The sequence below is a fragment of the Macaca thibetana genome, chromosome 2, assembly GCF_024542745.1.
Source record: "Macaca thibetana thibetana isolate TM-01 chromosome 2, ASM2454274v1, whole genome shotgun sequence".
In the NCBI taxonomy this organism is placed as follows: Eukaryota; Metazoa; Chordata; class Mammalia; order Primates; family Cercopithecidae; genus Macaca; species Macaca thibetana.
In genome coordinates, this window is record NC_065579.1 from 3,920,284 (window position 1) to 3,942,171 (window position 21,888).

At 37.5% G+C, this 21,888-nt stretch overlaps 1 protein-coding gene across 8 annotated transcripts in view; it reads left to right on the forward strand.

Moving 5' to 3' along the window:
* The window catches only part of ATP13A3 (ATPase 13A3), a 93,970-nt gene that overhangs the window by 23,505 nt on the left and 48,577 nt on the right, over positions 1 to 21,888 (forward strand). For 4 of the 8 annotated variants that reach the window (XR_007723272.1, XM_050779093.1, XM_050779088.1 and 1 more), the window contains 8 exons: positions 10,684 to 10,781; positions 12,050 to 12,223; positions 12,908 to 13,090; positions 13,338 to 13,408; positions 15,691 to 15,771; positions 17,158 to 17,227; positions 18,767 to 18,901; positions 19,381 to 19,453. Coding sequence is in view for 7 of the 8 variants with exons in the window: in XM_050779093.1 (XP_050635050.1) it covers positions 10,731 to 10,781; positions 12,050 to 12,223; positions 12,908 to 13,090; positions 13,338 to 13,408; positions 15,691 to 15,771; positions 17,158 to 17,227; positions 18,767 to 18,901; positions 19,381 to 19,453 (838 nt within the window). In the remaining variant the exon portion in view is untranslated. Of the gene's footprint in view, positions 1 to 4,222; positions 4,723 to 10,683; positions 10,782 to 12,049; positions 12,224 to 12,907; positions 13,091 to 13,337; positions 13,409 to 15,690; positions 15,772 to 17,157; positions 17,228 to 18,766; positions 18,902 to 19,380; positions 19,454 to 21,888 lie in introns of those variants that run through there. The other 4 variants (XM_050779089.1, XM_050779095.1, XM_050779091.1 and 1 more) reach the window with 3 other exon arrangements.

The window sequence follows — 21,888 nt, forward strand, 5'->3', positions numbered from 1 at the left end:
CCTTTGGATATATACCTAGTAATGGGATTGCTGGGTCGAATAGTAGTTCTGTTTTTAGTTCTTTGAGATAATTTCTCATCTTTAATCATTCTTGATCACTTCGGATAACTGCAACAGTTCTGTTTTATTAAGTCTTCTAACTCAGCCTTTTTTCCTTCCTAATGTTGGAACATCCCCTAGTGGTGAAAGAGTGTACCAGCAGGCCATATACAAAGGCTATGCTTGTGTAGCTCAAAACCTTTTTGGTTGATATTTATTGTAGAAATTATTCCACCTGCCTTGTTTTACTGAAGAAGTTGAGACCAGCGTGAAGGAACTTGCATCATAGTTCATAGTTCATGTTGAGTTAATTGTTATTTAAGGAAAAGTTAAGGTTGTGTGGTTTTTTTTGTTTTTTTGGTTTTTGTTGTTTTTTTTTTTTTGGCTACTGTGCAACAAAACTTTTATTAACATTTTGAGCAGGTTCAGCTATCACTGAAACTGGTCATTTCTAAATTTAAATTGGGACAAATGGCTACGGTGCAGAGTTAATGCCGTTATTGGACACTGCGAATAGGAGACTGAAGAACTGACAGCCATGCCTCAGGTGGAGTCCAGGTGCAGAGTTGACTCTGGATGTTGTAATCGGAAAGAGTGTGATCTTCCAGCTGGTTGCCGGCAGAAATGCGCCTCTTCTGGTCAGGGGCATACCTTCTGGACCCTGAATCTTGGCCTTTACATTCTCAGTGGTGTCACTGGGCTCCTCCTCCAGGGTGATGGTCAGGGTCTTCACAAAGATTTGCATTTTGACCTGTTAGTGAATTCAGAGATACTGCAAATTGTGAGTCACCGCCACCGTTGCTCGACGAAGCCAGCCACTGAATCTAAAGTTGACCCTTGTTTTGTGCTCTTTTCATTTATTTTTGTTTGTTTTGGGGATGAAGTTGTAAATCCTGCTGTTATAATGTAGTAAAGAACCTGGCACAAGATGCACACTTAATTCTTAGGGGAATTAGTTTGATAAAAATAATTGAGGGCTGGGTGTGGTGGCTCACGCCTGTAATCCCAGCACTTTGGGAGGCCGAGGTGGGCAGATTGCTTGAGTCCAGGAGTTTGAGACCATCCTGGGCAACATAGTGAAATCCCATCTCTATAAAAACACAACAAATTGGCTGGGCATGATGGTACACACCTGTGGTCCCAGCTGCTCAGGAGGCTGAGGCAATGGGATTGCTTGAGCCCGGAAGGCGGAGTTGCAGTCAGCTAAGGCTGTGCCACTGCATTCCAGCCTGGGAGACAGAGCAAGATGCTGTCTCAAGTTTTTTTTGTTTTTGTTTTTTAATTTGCTGTTACTTAAACGCTGTATTATGGGCACATGCTTTTTCATCTGGGCCAAAATGTAGAGGAGGTAGAACTAAATCTAATTAATAGAAATATACTTGTTAAAGGAGGCTTCAGAATGACAGCTTTCTCTTGTCTGGGGTAAGATGCAGTCAAAGAGAATGGTCTGATAGAGCACCATGATGTATTTCAAAGGTTCCTGCAAGTTGAGACCCAGGGTTGGCCTTGCATTGTAGAATTAGAAGTTTAGGCGTATATTCAATCAACTATTCAGTTTTCCTTCTAGAAGGCATTCAAAAGGCACTGATGTCTCTTCCTCACTCCCACCCAGCCCAGAGGTAGCTATTGTCACCAATTTATTGATGTATTCGCCTTTTTGATTATCTCAGGGGTAGGTGCCAGTTTTCTCTCTAAGCCATTTTGCTTCTGCCAGTTTTGAATATTCAGTCTAGGACTTATCACTGTTTCCTATTGCCTGCTGCAGCATTTGTCATCATAGATAGTAGTAATGTTTTGAAATCTATCTAGCAATCATAAGAGTCTTATAATTCTTAACCTTGAATATGGAATTTTAAAGTTACAGACTTGAGAACAATTTAGGGGAAAGTATGAAAGTTTTAAGAACACAGTAGTAGCTTGAATAATTGAAATAGAAAATCTCTCAATGATGTAAGTGGACATTTTGGGAATGCAAACTGTTTTATTACATTGCATATAAATGATATTTTGCATATTTTCTTATTTTATAAAGAGAGAGTAAAATGCACGTATCATTTGTCAGTCCAAAGGTAACTTCCCCCTTTTTGCCAAATACTATACAATTAGACAAAACTCTGTGGGATTTCTCTGAATAAAAGAGTTGATTTTGTTTTTTAAATAGTGTATATAAAGAAGTAATAAAGTACCTATCCTGGAATGAATGGTATAGTGTAGGCTAAACTCTTCTTTGTATTGATTCTAGTATAGGTAATTAGGTTATCTTTCCTAATTATAACTTATTTTGTTATAGCTATCACATTGTTTTGTAACATACAAAAAAGTATAATTATACAAAGACTCCACTTTACAAATGTAAATACAGTCTTGGTTTGGTGTATATTGGATACAATGGTCTTCCTTAAGCCTAAACACAGAAACAAAAGCATATTATAAGAGAAAGTCCAAGATGGGAAGTGATAAAGTGGGTATTGAGTAGAGCTTTGTTAAAATTTAGCTGGTATCCTTGTAAAATTTCCACGTATTCATTAAATTAGATTATGTCATTCTTATTTTTAGGAGCTGACTTGAAGTTTTAAGTTTTGCCCTCATAAAGAATTGTCACAATTTGGTTTTATAGTTGGATGATTCTGATTTTTGAAAAATTCTTTTTATATATATTTGTATAGGTATTAAAATTGAAATTGTTTAGTGAGTAGAGTTAGGGCTTTAAACGTATTGGGGCATATTTTATTTCAACAGCAAAAAGTAGAACTGATTTTGAACTGTACAAGGTTATCTTCTCAGTTGCTATAAATTTTACAAGTTTGAAAATAAAATAATATTTAGAATGCTAGCTGTGCTGTTTATATTTCAAGATCATTAAAGCACTCTTGGCTTGTGTGGTCTTTAAAGATGGGTTTATCAAATCTTTATTTAACGTTGGTAGGTATGTTTAATTCTCAGAAAAAAGATCTAGGACTACAAAACAAAGCAGGATAATTCCTTCTCTCATTCAGCAGTACAAGGTGTCACAGAAGTGTCAGTGAAGTTTTAATTTTTGAAACTCCAGAATTATATATGTTATAAACTTAAACACCGTTGAGAAAGTCAGTTACTTGAATTTCTTTTATACTTACTTATTTTTGTGATTTTTTTTTTTTTTTTGAGACAGAGTCTCACTCTGTTCCCCAGGCTGGAGTGCAGTGGTGTGATCTCTGCTCATTGCAACCCTCCGCCTCCCAGGTTCAAGCAGTTCTTTTGCCTCAGCCTCCCTAAGAACTAGGATTACAGATGTGCACCACCACACCTGGCTGATTTTTTTATTTTTAGTAGACATGGGTTTCACTATGTTGACCAGACTGGTCTCGAACTTCTGGCCTCATGTGATCCTCCTGCCTTGGCCTCTCAAAGTGCTGGGATTATAGGCGTGAGCCACTGCACTCAGCTGTGAATTTTGAATAATGCATTTTTTTGGTGTGTGTGTGTGTGATGGAGTCTTGCTCTGTCATGCTGGCTGGAGTGCAGTGGTGCAGTCTTGGCTCACTGCAACCTCCACCTTCCAGGTTCAAACAGTTCTCCTGCCTCAGCCTCCTGAGCTACCTTGCCTGGCTCATTTTTGTATTTTTAGTAGAGATAAGGTTTCACTACGTTGGCCACGCTGGTCTCAAACTCCTGACCTCAGGCATTCTGCCCGCCTGGGTGAATAATGCATTTTTAATTTTAGTTTTTTACTTCACTACTGCTGAAGATGGCAAATACTGACCGAAGGAAAAAATTAAGTTAAAAATGTGTTACTCAGAATTGCTTTGCTTGAACTTTTACTTGATTACAGGTCATTCTTTAAATCACTTTGTGAAATTACCTACTTTGGAATTGTAGGCACATACATAGACTATCCTTAAAAAAATTCAACACTGTCCCCCTCACTATTATAATATTGTTACAGCTCATGAGAAACTCAGGTTTGAAGCGAAGATGTCTTTGAGGTTTGGAGATTTCTGTGTCTGAAAACAACTCATCTTGTTCTAAGGAAAGAAATCTAACTTTTGGCATAGTATAGGATAAATATTATACTTTAATTGTTTGTAGTAATTACATAATGTGAAAAAATAAGTAAACTTTCAAAAATTAACGTATTTAATTTAGTGAGATTTTTTTCCAGTAGCTTCACTTTGTCCCATACTGCTTTTTTTTTTTTTTTTCTAAGACTCGCACAGCAAATCAAGTTGATTATAAATTCAAGGAAGGGTTTGGTTAAGCACAATAGCCTATAAGCTCCTTGCTATTCAGATAACATCAAGACTCAGGCATGCACTGTGGAATGGGAACTTCGGTGAGCTAACTAGCTAGGATTCATTCAGATAATAGGAGCTCTACTCGTGACAGATGGCAGAAGGGCACATCTTCTGAAAACTTACTAAAAATTGGTGAATTACAGAATTCTAAATTTTAATATCTTCATCATTCTGAAAGCAGTTCAAACAGAACCAAAACAGAAATATTTGGCATAAAATTGTAAATTTTTTGTGCTTAGTTTTATTTTTATTCTTAAGAGCCAGCTTCTGAAAGCCGCCTAATGTCAGGAATTGGGAAGAGTGATGACACAGTGCTATTGGTGAGAAAATCCTTCAGTTTTTTTTCTCTGACGTAGAATTTGACTTGATTAAAACCATGGCTCCAGCAGTCCGCAAAAGTTATACTTCTGTAAGTTTATCAGTTTGGGTTTATCAGTTTGGTATTCATGCTTCAAATGTCTAATTAGATATATAGTAGAATTGTATTTAATATATATTTTTATCTTGATAAGCAGTGTATTTTAAATATGTTTATGTGGTTTTTTTTTTTTTTATCCTCTTGGAGTCATTGAAATAATCAGGGCTTTTACTTATGTACATTTAAAATTTAAATATGTTTATAACATACATATGTTATAAATGTAAGAGCTGTTGGAATTGGCACATTGGAGTTGACTAAAAGTTTATGTGAAAAGTGAATTCTTGGGTAATTTCCTTTGAAGTATATAATGTACTCAAAGTGAATATATTAATTGGAGGTTTTTAGAGCAACTTTTTATTTGAATTATTTATTTTTAGCACTTTGGTAAAATTTGCTAAGACTTAATTTGCTTTAAAAACCAACTACATTTTAGAGAAATTACACTCATAAAAAGAGTAATGGTGTAATATGGTTAAAAAATTGTATTTTTAAAAGTATGAAAATAGGTTGCTATAGGCAGTGAACTATCAATAATAAGCCCATTTAAAACTAATTGGAATAGTTCTTTCTGTGGTCTAACTGTAGAAGATGAAGTGAAAAATATAATTATGCTGAACTAAGGTGAACGAACTCTTTCTATAGATATTTGGAGAAAAAATTTTAAATTTAAGTACATGGGCTTAGTGAAAACGTTGGATTTTAACAGCAGTTCCTTTCTAAAGTTATAAAACATGCTTATTCATCTATTTATGCGTACATTCTACATTGAAAAATTTGGATTTACAGGAGTGGGAAGTCTATAGGTTTGTGGGAAATTGATAGACAAGGGTGGAAAAGAGTAAGATTCAAAAACCGACAGAAGTTTGGTGAATTGAGTTTATGGTTAATACCTGGTACACAGTAGACTGAGTCAGTGGACTTTGGACCCCTAGAGGCAGAGTCCTCAATATTTGTGGCCCTCTCTGCCAGAAATAAATGTCTTCTGAAAATTTTCTTCTATCTAAAAGCTTCAGATGGGTGGATATTAATTTTTAAATTTTTAATTTTTTTAGCAATGGAGTCTCACTGTTCTGCCCAGGCTGGACTCAAACTCTTGGGCTCAAGTGGTTCTCTCATTTCAGCCTCCTGAGTAGTTGAGACTATAGGCATACACCACTGCACCCAGCTGTTTAATTTATTTTTTGAAAAGCTTTTCTATTATCAACAATTTCTACACATTAAAAAGTAGAAAGACTAGTATAATGGACTCCCATGTACCCATTCACTCAGCTTTTAACTTAGCTTTAGCAGTTATCAAACTCATGGCCATCCCCTGGTCAATAAAAGATGGGTTTTTTAATTTAACAATTTTTAATTTTGAAGTAACTTTAAACCTACAAAAAAGTTGGTGTATCAGTGTCAGGTTGCTTCTTAAGTTCCTTGATTAGCCTTCTGATACTTGCATAGTCTGTTGTGGTATATTTGCTTATTACTGATATTGGTAATTTGCACCTCTCCCTCCCCATTTTCTTTCATTTTGATGAGTCTAGGTAGCAGTTAACAATTTTATGGATTTCAGAGAACCAGCCTTTTTGGTTTCAGTGACATTTCCTCTATCTTTCTGTTTTTTTATTTTATTTACTTTTTTCTCTGAATTTTATTTCCCTATAGCAGTTATTCTGGGAGTAATTTGCTATTCTTTCTCTGCTTTTCTTAAGGTGGAAGCTGAGGTCATGACCTTTCTTCTCTCAGAGACTGGAATTTAGTGCTGTAAATTTTTTTCTAAGTACTGTTTTTGTGGCATCTTACACATTTCAGTATATCATTTTTATTCAGTTCAGAATACTTTGTATTTTCCACTTTGACGACTTTGACCCATTGGTGTTTTAAAAGTTTGTAATTTTTTTTTTGAGACGGAGCGTCACTCTGTTGCCCAGGCTGGAGTGCAGTGGCGCGATCTTGGCTCACTGCAGCCTCTGCCTCTGGGATTCAGGCAATTCTTCTGCCTCACCCTCCCGAGTAGCTGGGACTACAGGCGTGCACCACCATGCCTGGCTAGTTGTTTTTTTGTTGTTGTTGTATTTTTAGTAGAGATGAGGTTTCACCATGTTGGCCAGGCTGGTCTCGAACTTTTGGCCTCAGGTGATCTGCCTGCCCCAGCCTCCCAAAGAGATGGGATGACGGATGTGAGCCTGCGCCTAGCCTTATTTACTTGAAAACAGTTGTATTATTTCAGGTCTTAGGTTTATGCTTTGTTAGGCAGTACCAGAGCAGTTTTTGTTTGAGGCAAAATTTATCCCACTAACTAAAGGAAAAATCTGAATACCCTTCCTGATTCCTTGTGGCTAATGGGGTTTTCCACTGTGGTTGGTAAAAATGGATATGATTCCCAGCCTTTTGTGAGCCCTGGTGGTTTAATCCCCTGAATCATTTTGGGTGGTTCTCTCCCTGGCCTTTGGTAGTTTCTTCACATACAAGTGCTGAGCGGTGCGCAGCTGAAGGCTTGAGGGAGTCCGTCTTGCAGATCAGTTGTCTTCCTAGTGGGCCAGACTCTCTTCTGGTGATCTCATCAGCAAACCTCATTGCTTTGGTGCTGCCCAGACTTCCGGTTTCGTCTTCCAGACTCAGAGAAACTGCTGGGCTCCCTCAGAGCGACCTGTCCTCCCTCTTTGTGTGACCCGTGAAGTGTTTTCTGTCAGTAAAGTAGGACGGTTGTAGGGCTTGCCTAGTTTGTTTTTTGATGTCTCAGTTATCAGTTTTCTTCATTGCCTGATGTACAATTCCTCGAAAACGATTACATGATTTGTTGTTGCTTTAGGGCAGGAGGGCAAGGATGATCCCTTTTGTTTCAACTTGGTTGGAAGCAGAAGTCTCCATATGAGAATGCGAAGTAAGCCCTTCCCTGAGGAAGCAATTTTAGGTGGTGGTGATTGGAACTGGAGATAAGAATTGGTTATCAAAAACGACCCCATGGGATGTGGTGGCTCATTCCTGCAATCTCAGCATTTTGGGAGGCTGAGGTGGGAGGATTGCCTGAGCCCAGGAGTTCTAAACCAGCCTGAGCAACATAGTGAGACCCTGTCTCTATTTAAAGAAAACAAACAAACCCAAACCCAAACTGACCCTGGTGACTGCTGAGTGGTGACTACAAGATTCACTTTTGAGCCTTAAGAAGAATCACAGACTAAAGGTTAACCTCAGATAGTATTGTTTAGCCGGGACAGTGTCACAGCAAAAGGTCTTTGGTTTATCCTTTGATAGTAGGCCTGTATGGTATTATTAGTTTACACATTCAGGTGATGATGGCTGATCTTCTCTACAGGGAAAGAGGCTGGGCTTACTCTCACCATCGTCTCTAGTAGCAGGCGCAGCCCTTGAGAATAACTGACACCCAAAAGTGTTTGATTTTATGGAACATTATTATGGTGGACTAACTCTGGTAATATGCTCTAGGACCATTACACTGCCCTAGGTGGAGAAGACCTTGTTACCATGCCCAAAAGATTTCGTATGGTCATACGGCTTGTTTAGAGGAAGTTGGACCCGATATTGTGTAAGGTTTCTCCTTTTCCCCAGTGGCACCGAGTTCATTATCTTGCTGGTTATTTATTATTGTACCAATGTTTATGTATTCACATATTTGATAAGAATGTCATAGTTAGGAGTGAAATTATTAAAACGACATAAGTAACTGTATAGACAGACCTGTCTCTTTTTTGAGATGAAGTCTTTCTCTGTGGCCCAGGCTGGAGTACAGTGATGTGATCTCAGCTCACTACAACCTCTGCCTCCTGGGTTCAAGCAATTCTCCCGCCTCAGCTTCCTGAGTAGCTGGGATTACAGGCACCCACCATTATGCCCGGCTAATTTTTGTATTTTTGTAAAGATGTGGTTTTTCACCATGTTGGCCGTTCTGGTCTTGAACTCCTGACCTCAGGTGATCTGCCTGCCTTGGCCTCCCAGAGTGCTGGGATTACAGGCGTGAGCCACCAAGCTGGGCAGCTAGACCCCTCTTTTTGGTTACTTTATGATAGAACATCAGGAAGTTTCAACAATGTTATGTATGGGGTTACTTTAAAATTCTGCATTTGGTTTTTACTTGGTTGTTAATTTATATCATCTTAAAATAAATAGGTATTGTTACTTAGTGCACATTTTTAAAATCAGGTCATTGGCCGGGTGCGGTGGCTCAAGCCTGTAATCACAGCACTTTGGCAGGCTGAGACGGGCGGATCACGAGGTCAGGAGATCAAGACCATCCTGGCTAACATGGTGAAACCCTGTCTCTACTAAACAATACAAAAAACTAGCCGGGCGAGGTGGCGGGCGCCTGTAGTCCCAGCTACTCGGGAGGCTGAGGCAGGAGAATGGTGTGAGCCCGGGAGGTGGAGCTTGCAGTGAGCTGAGATCCGGCCACCGCACTCCAGCCTGGGCGACAGAGCGAGACTCCGTCTCAAAAAAAAAAAAAAAAAAAAAAAAAAAAAAAAATCAGGTCATTTATTCAGTAAACATTTTTGAGTGCGTACCGTGTGTCAAGCCTGCTGTGCACTGGGTAGATGAGTAGAGTATGGGATCTGAAACGAAGGCATTAATATTCCCATCATGAGATCAGCCTCATCTAAAGCAGTGGTTATCAAACTCGGGGGGCTGAAACCCATTTGCCTTCTTGAAAATTTTTGTGGATGCTAAAGAGCTTTTATTTATGTGGACTATAGCTATTGATACCATATATGAATTAAAACTGATATTTTAAATATTTATTAAAAAAATAAAATAATTACATTTTAAGTAACATTTTTAGAAGATATTTTCTGAAAAAACAAAAAGTTAGAAAACTGGCATGGTTTTACATCTTGCAAATTTCTTTAATGTGTAGCTGAATGTTTAATATTTGAAATACAAAAAAAAAAAAAAAAGGAAAAATATGTCAGTGGGCTCAATGAATTTTTTCCCTGGACAAACTTTCTAGGTTGTCAGAAGCAATCAGAAGGTTGCCCGGTGGACTTGGAATTGAATGCTGGAGTCAGCCGAGTGCTCTCCAGTAGGAGTAACCTGCCATAGCGATTGGCTCTTGGCCAGGGATTGCCATTTATGTAATTGGTGCTCAGTCAATATTTATTGGATGATTAATAATCTCTGAGAAGTTTTTGGGTTGGTTTCACTGCTAGTGTTGTAGCTCTTTACTATGCTACAGGGCATAAATTTGAGTTGTGTGAAGTACTTTTAGCTCAAGATGCTTAAACTAGACTACTTCTGAATCTGTGGAATGAAAAAGGAAGACTCTGTTAGTAGTTCCTCTCAGAATATAAATTGTTCTGTATCAAAGTTGTTGCTAGTCTGAACGAATTAATGAAATATGCCATGTTTTGTGGTAGTTAAGTAATGCAGGTTGAAGCACTGGTATCCCATTGAAAATGTCATTAGAACCAGCTAGCACTTTAGAAACTACTTATGTGTCATCTAAAGTTTGATACATCCCATGAGCAAGTGATGAATACATCACTGCTTTGGAAGAATTCATATTTAAACAAAATTTTATTAAATATTAAAAGAACACTTCAATGGTATAAAACAGTGGTCCCCAACCTTTTTGGCACCAGGGACTGGTTTCATGGAAGACAGTTACGGGTGGGGAGGGATGGTTTCGGGATGAAACTGTTCCGTCTCAGATCCTGAGGCATTAGATTCTCATAAGGAGCGTGCACCCTAGATCCCTTGCCATGCGTGGTTCACAGTAGGGTTCGTGCTCCTATGAGAATCTAATGCCGCTGTTGATCTGATGGCAGGTAGAGCTGGGGCAGTAATGCTTGCTTGCCTGTCACTCACCTCCTACTGTGTGGCCCTTTTCCTAACAGGCCGTGACCAAGGGGTTGGGGACCCCTTGTATAATAGACAGTTGATGGAATGAGGTTGTATCGTCTGCTGAGATAGAAAATAATTCACTAACATTTGTTCCCTTTTTTCCCTCAGTGATCTTCCATTGTTTTGAAGCACAAGACCTTTAAACCACTGTAGGTATGGACAAGGAAGAAAGGAAGATCATCAATCAGGGTCAAGAAGATGAAATGGTAACCAGCTGTTCTAATTTACTTGTGAAGTATGAAGACTTTCTCTCTGCAATTTATTATTTTAGGGACTAGAAAAAGACAATTAACAGTAGCAGCAGCAGCTAACTCAGTGGGCTTCTTTCTTCATCCTGTGCTTTTGAATTGGGATTGTGTAGTATGTCTATTAGTTGCTTTTAGTATAATTCTTTTTTTACTTGTGGTCTGTTAAAACTTAGAAGTATGTTTTTGCATTTGGTGATTTAAGAGGTAACATTGGCTAATATAATCCTAAATAAAAGATTTAAGTATAATACCAAATAAAGATTTCTCATTTTGACTTACAAAAATTTTCTAAAATCAGCTTTCTCTACTTTCTGTTGGTGGGAGCCAGAAAGATGTCAGGTAAAGTATAAGATGCCCTGTTAAATGTAAAAATCATATAATCAAGGGAGAAATTTTTAGCATAAATATGTCCAAATGTTGCATGGGACAGACAAAAGGATTATTATTTATTTGAAATTTTAATTTAAGTGGGCCCCCTGCATTTTCATTTGTTAAATCTGGCAATGCTTGTTGGGGGAGCTAACCTGAAACTATGAGACAATTTGTCAGTGGATCAAATTGATCATTTGCAGTGGTATTGGGACAATTAGTAAATCATTTGGGAAACAGTAAATTAAAATCTATTCATCCAGATGTACTGTGATACTCTCAATTATATCGTGCAACAGAAATAACATGTTAGTGGAAAACTAGTGAAATCCTAAAACAGAGTTTAGTTAATAGTAATACAGCAGTGTTAATCTATTGATTTTTAACAAATGTACCAGGAAATGTTAACATTAGTGGAAACTGCACAAAGGATGTCAGGAACTTCATAATATTTTTGCAACTTTTCTATAAATCTAAAATTTATCTCAAAATCAAATGTTAATTTAAAAAAAAAGCCCACCTCATAACAAGATAAATTCAAGAAGAATTAAAAAGATATGTAAAAATGAAATTGCAAACATTCTAGGAAAGTGTACCAAATATGAATTTACTATATCAGTGGAAAAGAATGTATTAGGCATAAATTAAATATAAAAACAAAGTGTAAATACCAACAAATTTACTTAAAATATTACAGTAAACTGGTCAGAAACAAAATTTAAAGGTAAATTATGGATTGGGAAAATACAGTTTATGTGACAAGACGATAATACCTATCTGGGAAACAAAGAACTTTGGAATGTATTTATCTGCCATATCGTTTGATAATTAATCATGTGATTGCTGTGTCCATGCAGGAGATTTATGGTTACAATTTGAGTCGCTGGAAGCTTGCCATAGTTTCTTTAGGAGTGATTTGCACTGGTGGGTTTCTCCTCCTCCTCCTCTATTGGATGCCTGAGTGGCGGGTGAAAGCGACCTGTGTCAGAGCTGCAATTAAAGACTGTGACGTAGTGCTGCTGAGGACTACTGTAAGTTTATGTGTTTACTTGTAGCTGGTTATTTAAGGAGTAAAACAGTGTCTCTGTGTGTACTTTATTCAGAATAATAGATGAAGGGAACGTCGCTGCCTGGATAAAATGAGGAATGCTAATTCTAGTATTTCTAGAGGATTTGTATTTGAATTAACTATTATTATAGTGATTAGAGTTTAAAGGAATCTTAAAGGTGATCAAATTCACCCCCTTCCTTTCATATCTCTTATTGCCCTGAGAGATTAGATACTTGTCTGTTAAGGCTACTGGTCCATTAGGACTGTAGTCCAGATCTCAGTCACTACGCCAGCTGCCTGTCTGCTGTGTGATGCTGATACATCTCAGCCTTTTTTCTTTTTTAAAAATCCTAACTGGAAGCATATTTTAAGAGGTTTTAAATCTAGTCTAAATATATAGGCTAATTAAGGAATTATTCGTGTTATTTTATGAAGTATTGATGTACTTGTTGGTGAAATATGTCATAAAAACCATGAGCAATGGAAAGCACTTTATATTTGAATTTAAGCATCCTCATGAAATGGTTTAATATTTAGTGAGTAGGAATGATGTTTCCTCAATTAGAAATGAGGAAATAATGTCTTGTGAAGAATGGAAATTAAATGAAAATACAGGCAGTTTTATATAAAATTGACTCCTTACCCTTATCCCTTTCTCTTTAAGGATGAATTCAAAATGTGGTTTTGTGCAAAAATTCGCGTTCTTTCTTTGGAAACTCACCCAATTTCAAGTCCAAAATCTATGTCTAATAAGCTTTCAAATGGCCATGCAGTTTGTTTAACTGAGAATCCCACTGGAGAAAATAGGCACGGGATCAGTAAATATTCACAGGCTGAATCACAACAGGTATTGTGATCTTAACGTCAAAGTTTCTTTAAAAATCAGAATTGTTACATTTTATGCTATCATGTATATTCTATAATTTTGTGTTTGCAGTTAATGCTTGAGATAAATTTAAATGCATATAAAATTTTACATATTACTATATATAATGCTATATATAATCCTATATATAGCTTTTAATAGAAGTAACAGATTACTTGTCACAAATGATAGTATGCTTTTTGGTGTAACATTTATTTGTGTTCCACAGATTCGTTATTTCACCCATCATAGTGTAAAATATTTCTGGAATGATACCATTCACAATTTTGATTTCTTAAAGTAAGTATCTTCCTTTTGTTTGGATTATACTTTGAATATCCTGAAAACATTCTAGGTAGAAAAGAGTCCATTCTAGTACTCATAAAATTGCTGAGGTTTTAAATTTCTATTCACGTATTAACAGCACCTTGTTGCTGTTTGAAGGCTCATTAGCCATTTTAAAATAAGTCCCACCACAGCTTGCACCATGGCAGCGTTTACATGAAACTTAAAATCAGTATGATGCCAAAGTCTACTGAGTCTGAGTTCTTACCTGTTGCACCTCAAAGTGACTTTGAGTATACCTCATAGCCTGTATCTTAACTTAGAGTATCTGAATCATTACCTGTTTACTGACACTTGGAGCCTGTGGTACTTGAGGAGTAGAGTAATAGGCAAATAGAAATTAATTTTACTATGTAGATAAAGAATGGGGCAAGCTGTAGTAATTCCTTTATTTTTAATTGAGGATTCAAGTTATATAAGTACAAGTTAAGATTCTATTTTATTGCTCTTAGAATGATTATTATAAATACTCATTAATATCGTTGCTTTAGAGTGCCAAAGGAATTCTTAATTTTAGCGGTAAAAAGAAAATCATGTTATGAACATCTAAAATATTCATACCTGTAAGTTTCTATTGGAAGTAAAAAATAAAATATTCATGCCTGGATTTTTTACTCAGATACACTAAAGAATTGGAACATTCTGGAATGGGCATGGGCATTTTTACATGCCTAGTTCTAAAAACCATTCCTGATTAAGAACTATTGCCTTAAAGAAAATTGGGCCAGAAGCAGTGTCTCATGCCTGTAATTCTAGCACTTTAAGAGGCCAAGGTGGGTGGATCACCTGAGGTGAGAAGTTCAAGACCAGCCTGGCCAACATGGTGAAACCCCATCCCTACTAAAAATACAAAAAATAATTAGCCAGGCCTGGTGACGGATGGCTATAATCCCAAATACTTGGGAGGCTGAGGCAGGAGAATCGCTCAAACCCGGGGGGCCGGAGGTTGCAGTGAGCCGATACTGCACCACTCTGCTCCAGCCTGGGCAGAAGAGCAAAACTGCGTTTCAAAAAAACAAAGAAAATTGCCAATGGGCTGTCATTTTGTTTAAAAAAAAAATTTTTTTTTTTTTTTTATTTGGCACTGGCCCTTGCTGCCTTCTGGAGAAGTCATCAAATTCAGTGGGAAGAAATGTCAAACATATTTACTGTGTGTCTTTTGCCAGCCATAGAAACTTAAAAATTTAAACTTATTCCACTGATTGCAGCGAATTATGAAGCTTAGCTTTCCAATGTGGAAAATGTGAAAAAGGGTTGAAATTAGGTATATGTAAGACTCTCTTTGCTTTTGAGTTTTATAGCTGGTATCTCAGTTAAAATAAGCATAATTAAGGCATGGGGTGGTGGCTCACGCCTCTGATCCCAGCACTTTGGGAGGCCGAGGCGAGTGGATCACCTGAGATCAAGAGATCGAGACCATTCTGGCCAACATGGTGAAACCCCTTCTCTACTAAAAATACAAAAATTAGCTGGGCGTGGTGGCATGTGCCTGTGGTCCTAGCTACTCAGGAGGCTGAGGCAGGAGAATCGCTTGAACCCAGGAGGCGGAGGTTGCAGTGAGCTGAGATCGTGCCACTGCACTCCAGCCTGGCGGCAAAGCAAGACTCCATCTCAAAAAAAAAAAAAAGCATAATTAAGATATTTTGGGAAAAAGTAGATATGTTAGTTGAATCCCATTTGTAATTACTACAGATTTTAGGCATTGTCTGTGACTCGTAAATTCTGCACTTCAAACCAGGTATGCATTAGGGAAGGGTTTGAACTGATGCTTTTATAGAGATGGAAGACAATGAATAGAAATTCTTAGTTTGACTCTAAAATTGAAAAGGAGAAACTATGTAACTAAAAAGTAAAATTTTTTCATCTTTGGTTTAGAATTCTCAAGTTATACTTTATCTTAAAATTTTAAAGTTTAATTTTAGTTATTACACCTTTGGCACAGTCTTAAGGATAATGATATTATTATATAAACTTGAGTATTTAGAGCCATCTCCTCTATCCTGCAGTAAATACATTGAATAGTTTTGAAGTTGGGTTTGAGACTTAGATTTGTCATTGTTTATCTTAAGAATTTGAGATTTAAAAATTCTCATTTGTTATCTCAATTTTTGTTAAGGGTTTCTAAGCATTTGTAAGGAAGTCACACCTTTATAAAATCAGGCATATAGAAAAATGAGGCGTTAAGAAATTTGGATATTTTAAACTTTGTTTAAAGTAAAAACTTTGGATTTATTTAGGGGACTGGATGAAGGTGTTTCTTGTACGTCAATTTATGAAAAGCATAGTGCAGGACTGACAAAGGGGATGCATGCCTACAGGTAATTTTTATCCAACTAAAGTTAGATCTTCTCAAAATTCCTGAAAGCAGTAGTATACATAGTCAACCCTTTACCATATAGTTGTACATATTAACAGATACTTAAATATTACAGACATAGTAGTTGAGAATTTATTGATATTTTATTTGGGTAAGACTGTCTTGTCAGTTTAAGAATTATAAAAATGTGAAAGCTGATATTTTGGAATTGGTATCCCTGAAATTATACCGTATTTCATCAGTTCCCAGGTGCACATTTTTCTACCTTTTGACATCTCTGAAATTGGGATGTGTCACAGAGTTGGTGAAGTGTCATTCTTGATCATATAATAATGGTATGCCTTACAATTGATAGTTCAAATTCACCGTAATGAAAAATTGTAAATTGGGAGAAGTAATCTTCTTTATAGTGTTACTCCTTGTTAAATCATAAAAATACACCAGTGTATTGCGTATGTTAAAGATAAATGCCGGCCGGGCGCGGTGGCTCAAGCCTGTAATCCCAGCACTTTGGGAGGCCGAGACGGGCGGATCACAAGGTCAGGAGATCGAGACCATCCTGGCTAACACGGTGAAACCCCGTCTCTACTAAAAAATACAAAAAACTAGCCGGGCGCGGTGGCGGGCGCCTGTAGTCCCAGCTACTCGGGAGGCTGAGGCAGGAGAATGGCGTGAACCCGGGAGGCGGAGCTTGCAGTGAGCTGAGATCCGGCCACTGCACTCCAGCCTGGGCAGCAGAGCGAGACTCCGTCTCAAAAAAAAAAAAAAAGATAAATGCCATTTTTAAATTCAATAAGAAATTTTCTTACAGTTCTGTAGCATGTTCTTTCAAAGGGGTAGAACATAAAATTCACTCATTTAGACTTACACTTCATAAAAGTCAAGAATTACTCTATCATATAGAAAATACTACTGTAACATAAGGAATTAAGTGGAAACATTTAAACTTTAAAAGCATTTTCTTTTAAAGTCAAATGTACAATGTGTTGAACTAAACACTGTTAGTGCAGTATTAAAAAAATAAGATCCCTCCGGTTTATTTGGTTTCTTGCAAAAGTTAATTGTAATTCAAAATTGTTAAGATCCAGTGTGTTCAAGGATGCAAAAGAGAACCTTTTGCTCACATGGTATTATAGACTAGTGGGAAAGATACTTGTCACACATAAAGATGTGAGACAAAATGAAGTTAAATGCTACCAGTATAGGTATCTACTATTGACTTCTTTGTTTTAAATTCTGTAGGTAGAGAGTTTGAATTATAGAAGATAAGTGTTTGGAGACATGAATAAGAACAGTCTGTGGTTTAAGCCTTACCTAAGACAATGCCTTTCATAAATTATGCTACTATTATATAATGTAATAGTATTAATGTATTTTCCTGTTATAGAAAACTGCTTTATGGAGTAAATGAAATTGCTGTAAAAGTGCCTTCTGTTTTTAAGCTTCTAATTAAAGAGGTAAGACTATTTATTGTATATAACTCAACAGTCATGATCAATGGATTTGTCAATTTGGAAAGAGTGGTGATTAAGATATTCTTGGTTTTCTTTTTCCTAACCTCTTTTTGCGTATTTTTACTTGGAAGGTAAAGACGAAGAAATTTACTCTGATAGAGAAAGAATCTGGGGCATGTATTCTTAAAACTTTGTCTAGTTTTGCTTTTATTACCTGCTGAATGTCTAGCAGAGTTAGGTTCACCAATCTCATTCTGGTTTTTGGCTAAAGCTCAAGAATTAGCTGTGTTAGGTGAACACTTTTAGTGGTAGAAGGAAGATGGTTTTTCATCAGTTCCTGAGAGTGGACATGTAATGTTGCTTATGAGCATAGCATAGTGTAGTGATTAGGAATTGGAAAGCCTGATTGGTAATGTGGTTCTATCAGTAACTAGCTCTGATCTTTAGTACATTCTCTCTGTTGCTCCTTTAGCTATTAACTTGGGATAAGTGTTTTCTAATTATCTCATTTGGTTTCCAGGTAAAATGAGACTATATCTAACTATATCTATATGAAAGTGCTTTGAAAAGTACAGAAGCATCAATTTTAAGACATTGGTAGGGGGGTGGTTAATGAAATTGATAAAATACCATGACATTTGGGTAGATGAAGTTCATTGCCAAGGGCTCCCTTTATCTCTTTTTCATTCAGGAATTAATACTTATTTATTATCTTAGAGAAAGCAAAGTTACATAACTCATTAACTCACATTTGTCTTTCCTTTGGCCTCCAGTGAACTTTTGACATATAAGTAAATTTGTGTTTTGAGTTTATAATAAGCAAATATTTGTTCAGTTTCATTAAAAGTTTTGTATTCTATTAGCCCAGAGCACAGTAGTTGGAAATAAATGTACTTTATTGCCAAAGCAGATTGCAGAATAGCTAAAATCATACACTTACTAGCCTTTTCTAGCCGAGTCTATATTTGGATGGTATGAATCTAAATGGATGCCAGTAATTTAAATTAACCTTATTTAGCCAAATTATAGTAGTTTAATAATAATAATTGAGTATGATAGCACATTGCCCTACTTTTTTTTTTTTTTTTTTTTTTTTTTTTTGAGATGGAGTCTCACTCTGTCCCCCAGGCTGGAGTGCAGTGGCGCGATCTAGGCTCACTGCAAGCTCCGCCTCCCAGGTTCACGCCATTCTCCTGCCTCAGCCTCCTGAGTAGCTGGGACTACAGGTGCCCGCCTCCATGCCCGGCTAATTTTTTTGTATTTTTTTAGTAGAGACAGGGTTTCACCATGTTAAGCAGGATTGTTCCATCTCCCGACCTCATGATCCGCCCGCCTCAGCCGCCCAAAGTGCTGGGATTACAGGCGTGAGCCACCGCACCCAGCCTGCCCTACTTTTTAGGGAAGTACATTTTGCTGTAGAATACTATGGAACTTATCCTGTACGTATTTGTATCTTTTTGGTTAATTGTCACATGAAAAGGTGGACAATCTGTATGGTCATTAGTATCTCATTCAGTTTGACTTTAAAATCTTGTTTTTTAGGTTCTCAACCCATTTTACATTTTCCAGCTGTTCAGTGTTATACTGTGGAGCACTGATGAATACTATTACTATGCTCTAGCTATTGTGGTTATGTCCATAGTATCAATCGTAAGCTCACTGTATTCCATTAGAAAGGTAAGTTCAAGTTTATTATGGGTTTCACAACTCTATTTGTATTTTGTAATAACATCTGAAGTGTGTAGAATAGTACTCGGCACAACGTAAATTCTCAATGCAGTCATTATTTTAGTTGCATGAATATGTGTTCCTTCTCCCCCTCCCTTTTTTGTTTGTTTTGCGGGGTAGGAGGTTGGGGATGGCAGGTGCTTTTTAGAGTCACGACTCTACCACTTGACTGTCTAGAGGCCATAGGGATCTGTGGTTGCTGATCACAGACTGGAATACTGGAAGGTACTGTTTTCAGGGGCTATCCTGCTAAAAGTGCTTCTTGTTTTGTCTTGAACTAAAACAATGAATAATTTGAATTTCTGACTCGACATTTTATAATGATGGAGTGATATACATTTATTGAATTAACTTATTTTTTAGCACTCTGGCTTTTTTCTTGAGTAGGTTCATATTGGCTAGTTTTTAACTTCTTTTTCCTCTTTCAGCAATATGTTATGTTGCATGACATGGTGGCAACTCATAGTACTGTAAGAGTTTCAGTTTGTAGAGTAAATGAAGGTAAGTAATTGAAGTGAATGTTGGAAGAATAAATCAAAAAAGATACCTGTTAGGCATAATGTGTGAAGTAAGCCCAAAGTTTAATACATATATATTCTTTGATTGATCAGTCGATTGAGTCAGTGTCTCTGTCACTCAGGCTGCAGTGCAAAGGCGCAATCTCAGCTTACTGCAGCCTTGACCTCCCAGACTCAAGTAATCTTCCCACTTTAGTCTCCCGAGTAGCTGGGACTGCGGGTGCATGCCACCATGCCCAGCTAATTTTTTTTTTTTTTTTTTTTTTTTAAGAGACAGGGTTTTGCCATGTTGCCCAGGCTGGTCTCAAAACTTCTGGGCTGAGTGATCTGCCCACCTGGGCCTCCCAAAGTTTTGGGATTACGGGTTTGAGCCACTGCACACTGCAGCCGGCCTTTTTTTTTTGTTTAAGTCGATGGGGTTTCACTGTTGCCCAGGCCTGAGTGCAGTGGCTCAACTTACCCTCCTGTCTCAGCTTCCCAAGTAGCTGGGACCGCAGGCTTGTGCCACCATGCCTGGCTAAATTTTTTTTTTTTTTTTTTTAGAGAGGCGAGGTCTCACTGTGTTGCCCATACTTGCCTTGAATTCATGGGCTCAAGAAATCCTCCTGCCTCAGACTCCCAAAGTCTTGAGATTACAGTCTTGAGCCACTCTGCCTTGCACATACATTCATTTTTTTAAGAACTAAAAGTATATATTTCAGTTCCTGAGTTTGTATCAAATTCATTTATTTATATAAAATTGTATTTTTCTTCTATGTAACAGGCACTGTGCTGGGCTCTAGGGATTCGGTGTAGGGATAACAATAGTAACAGTAACAGTGAAGTGTGATAAATGCTATGATAAGGAGAAGTCAGTCAACTTATATATTAGGAGAAGCTCATTTACTGTAGGTATCAGGGATGACATCTTTGATTAAGTGCTTTTAAGTGGTGATTATTTGAATTAGCCAAATAAGAGGTAGGTGAGAAGTTGATAAGGGGAGGCTGAGAGAAGGAGAGAAGAGTGTTCTAAATACCCAAAGGCCTAGAAATTAGAGATTGTGTGGACATTGTGAGAACTGAAAGAAGAAATTTAGTATGACAAATATAGCAACTATAAATGATGGCTAGCTCTCTGAGACATGTTAGGGATTTGGGCTCAGTCCAAAAGACAGTGGAAAGCCATTGAATGGTATTATTATTTTTTAATTTAATTTTATTTTTATTTTTATTTTATTTTTTAGATAGAGTCTCCCTCCCAGGCTGGAGTGCAGTGGCAGTCTTGGCTCACTGCAACCTCCGCCTCCCAGGTTCAAGGAATTCTTGTGCCTCAGCCTCCTGAGTAGCTGGGATTACAGGCATGTGCCACCACGCCCAACCAGTATTTATATTTTTAGTAAAAATAGGGTGTCACCATGTTGGCCAGGCTGGTCTTGAACTCCTGGTCTCAAGTGATCCACCTGCCTCGGCCTTCCAAAGTGCTGGGATTACAGGCATGCACACCATCACACCCAGCTAATTTTTGTGCTTTTAGTGGAAACGGTGTTACCATGTTGGCCAGACTGGTCTGGTACTCCTGGCCTCAAGTGATCTGCCCGCCTTGGCCTCCCAGAGTGCTGGGATTACAGGCATGAGCCACTATGCATAGCTGCCATCGAAGGGTTTTACGCAGAGGAGTGATCAAGTACGTGCCCTTTGGAAAAAAGTCATTCTGGTGTCCACATTCAGGGTTTAAAGGAGAGTAATACTGAAGGCATGACCCCCCCCACCCCCCCTGAATCAAGGTAGGGATTGTGGAGATTAAAAGAAATGAGTTCGAAAGATACTGAAATGTGACCGTTGAACAGGATTTACCTCATTGTATATGAGGCCATGGAGCGGTGTCTGGCTAGGTGGATGGATGTTGGTGCTATTTAGTTAAATAGGAAACTCTGGAAGAGAAGTAGACTTGTAAGAAGGGTAATGTTTTGGACATGTAACTTGTCTGGCAAAATGTTGAAGAGGTAAAGGAGGCAGCACAGCGTCATGGGCCTTGCAGGCAGAAGCCACTTTGATTTACTCAGAACACCAAATCAGTCTTCTGCTGTTGCTGAAGATACTGGGGACGCTAGGGCAGATACCGTTCAACTTGAATCTTCCTTCCCCACTCTGTATAGTCTTACATCTCATTGATACCTTGTTTTCTGGTACACCTAAAAGGAGTAGAACTTCCAAGTGGCATTTAAAAGCTTTAAGAAAAGTCAAATTTTTACTTTTTTCTTCCCGTCTGAGGAATGGTTTATTTTCTTTTTAAAGAAAAACCGAATTTTTAAAAGAAGGGATCTTAGTTTTTAAATGAAGATCGATATATCTACTATGTACTAAATGTCATTCTTTAAAAGTTTTTCCCTCATAATTTAGTAAATTAATTCCTTTTTTAAAAGAAGGAAAGAGAATATT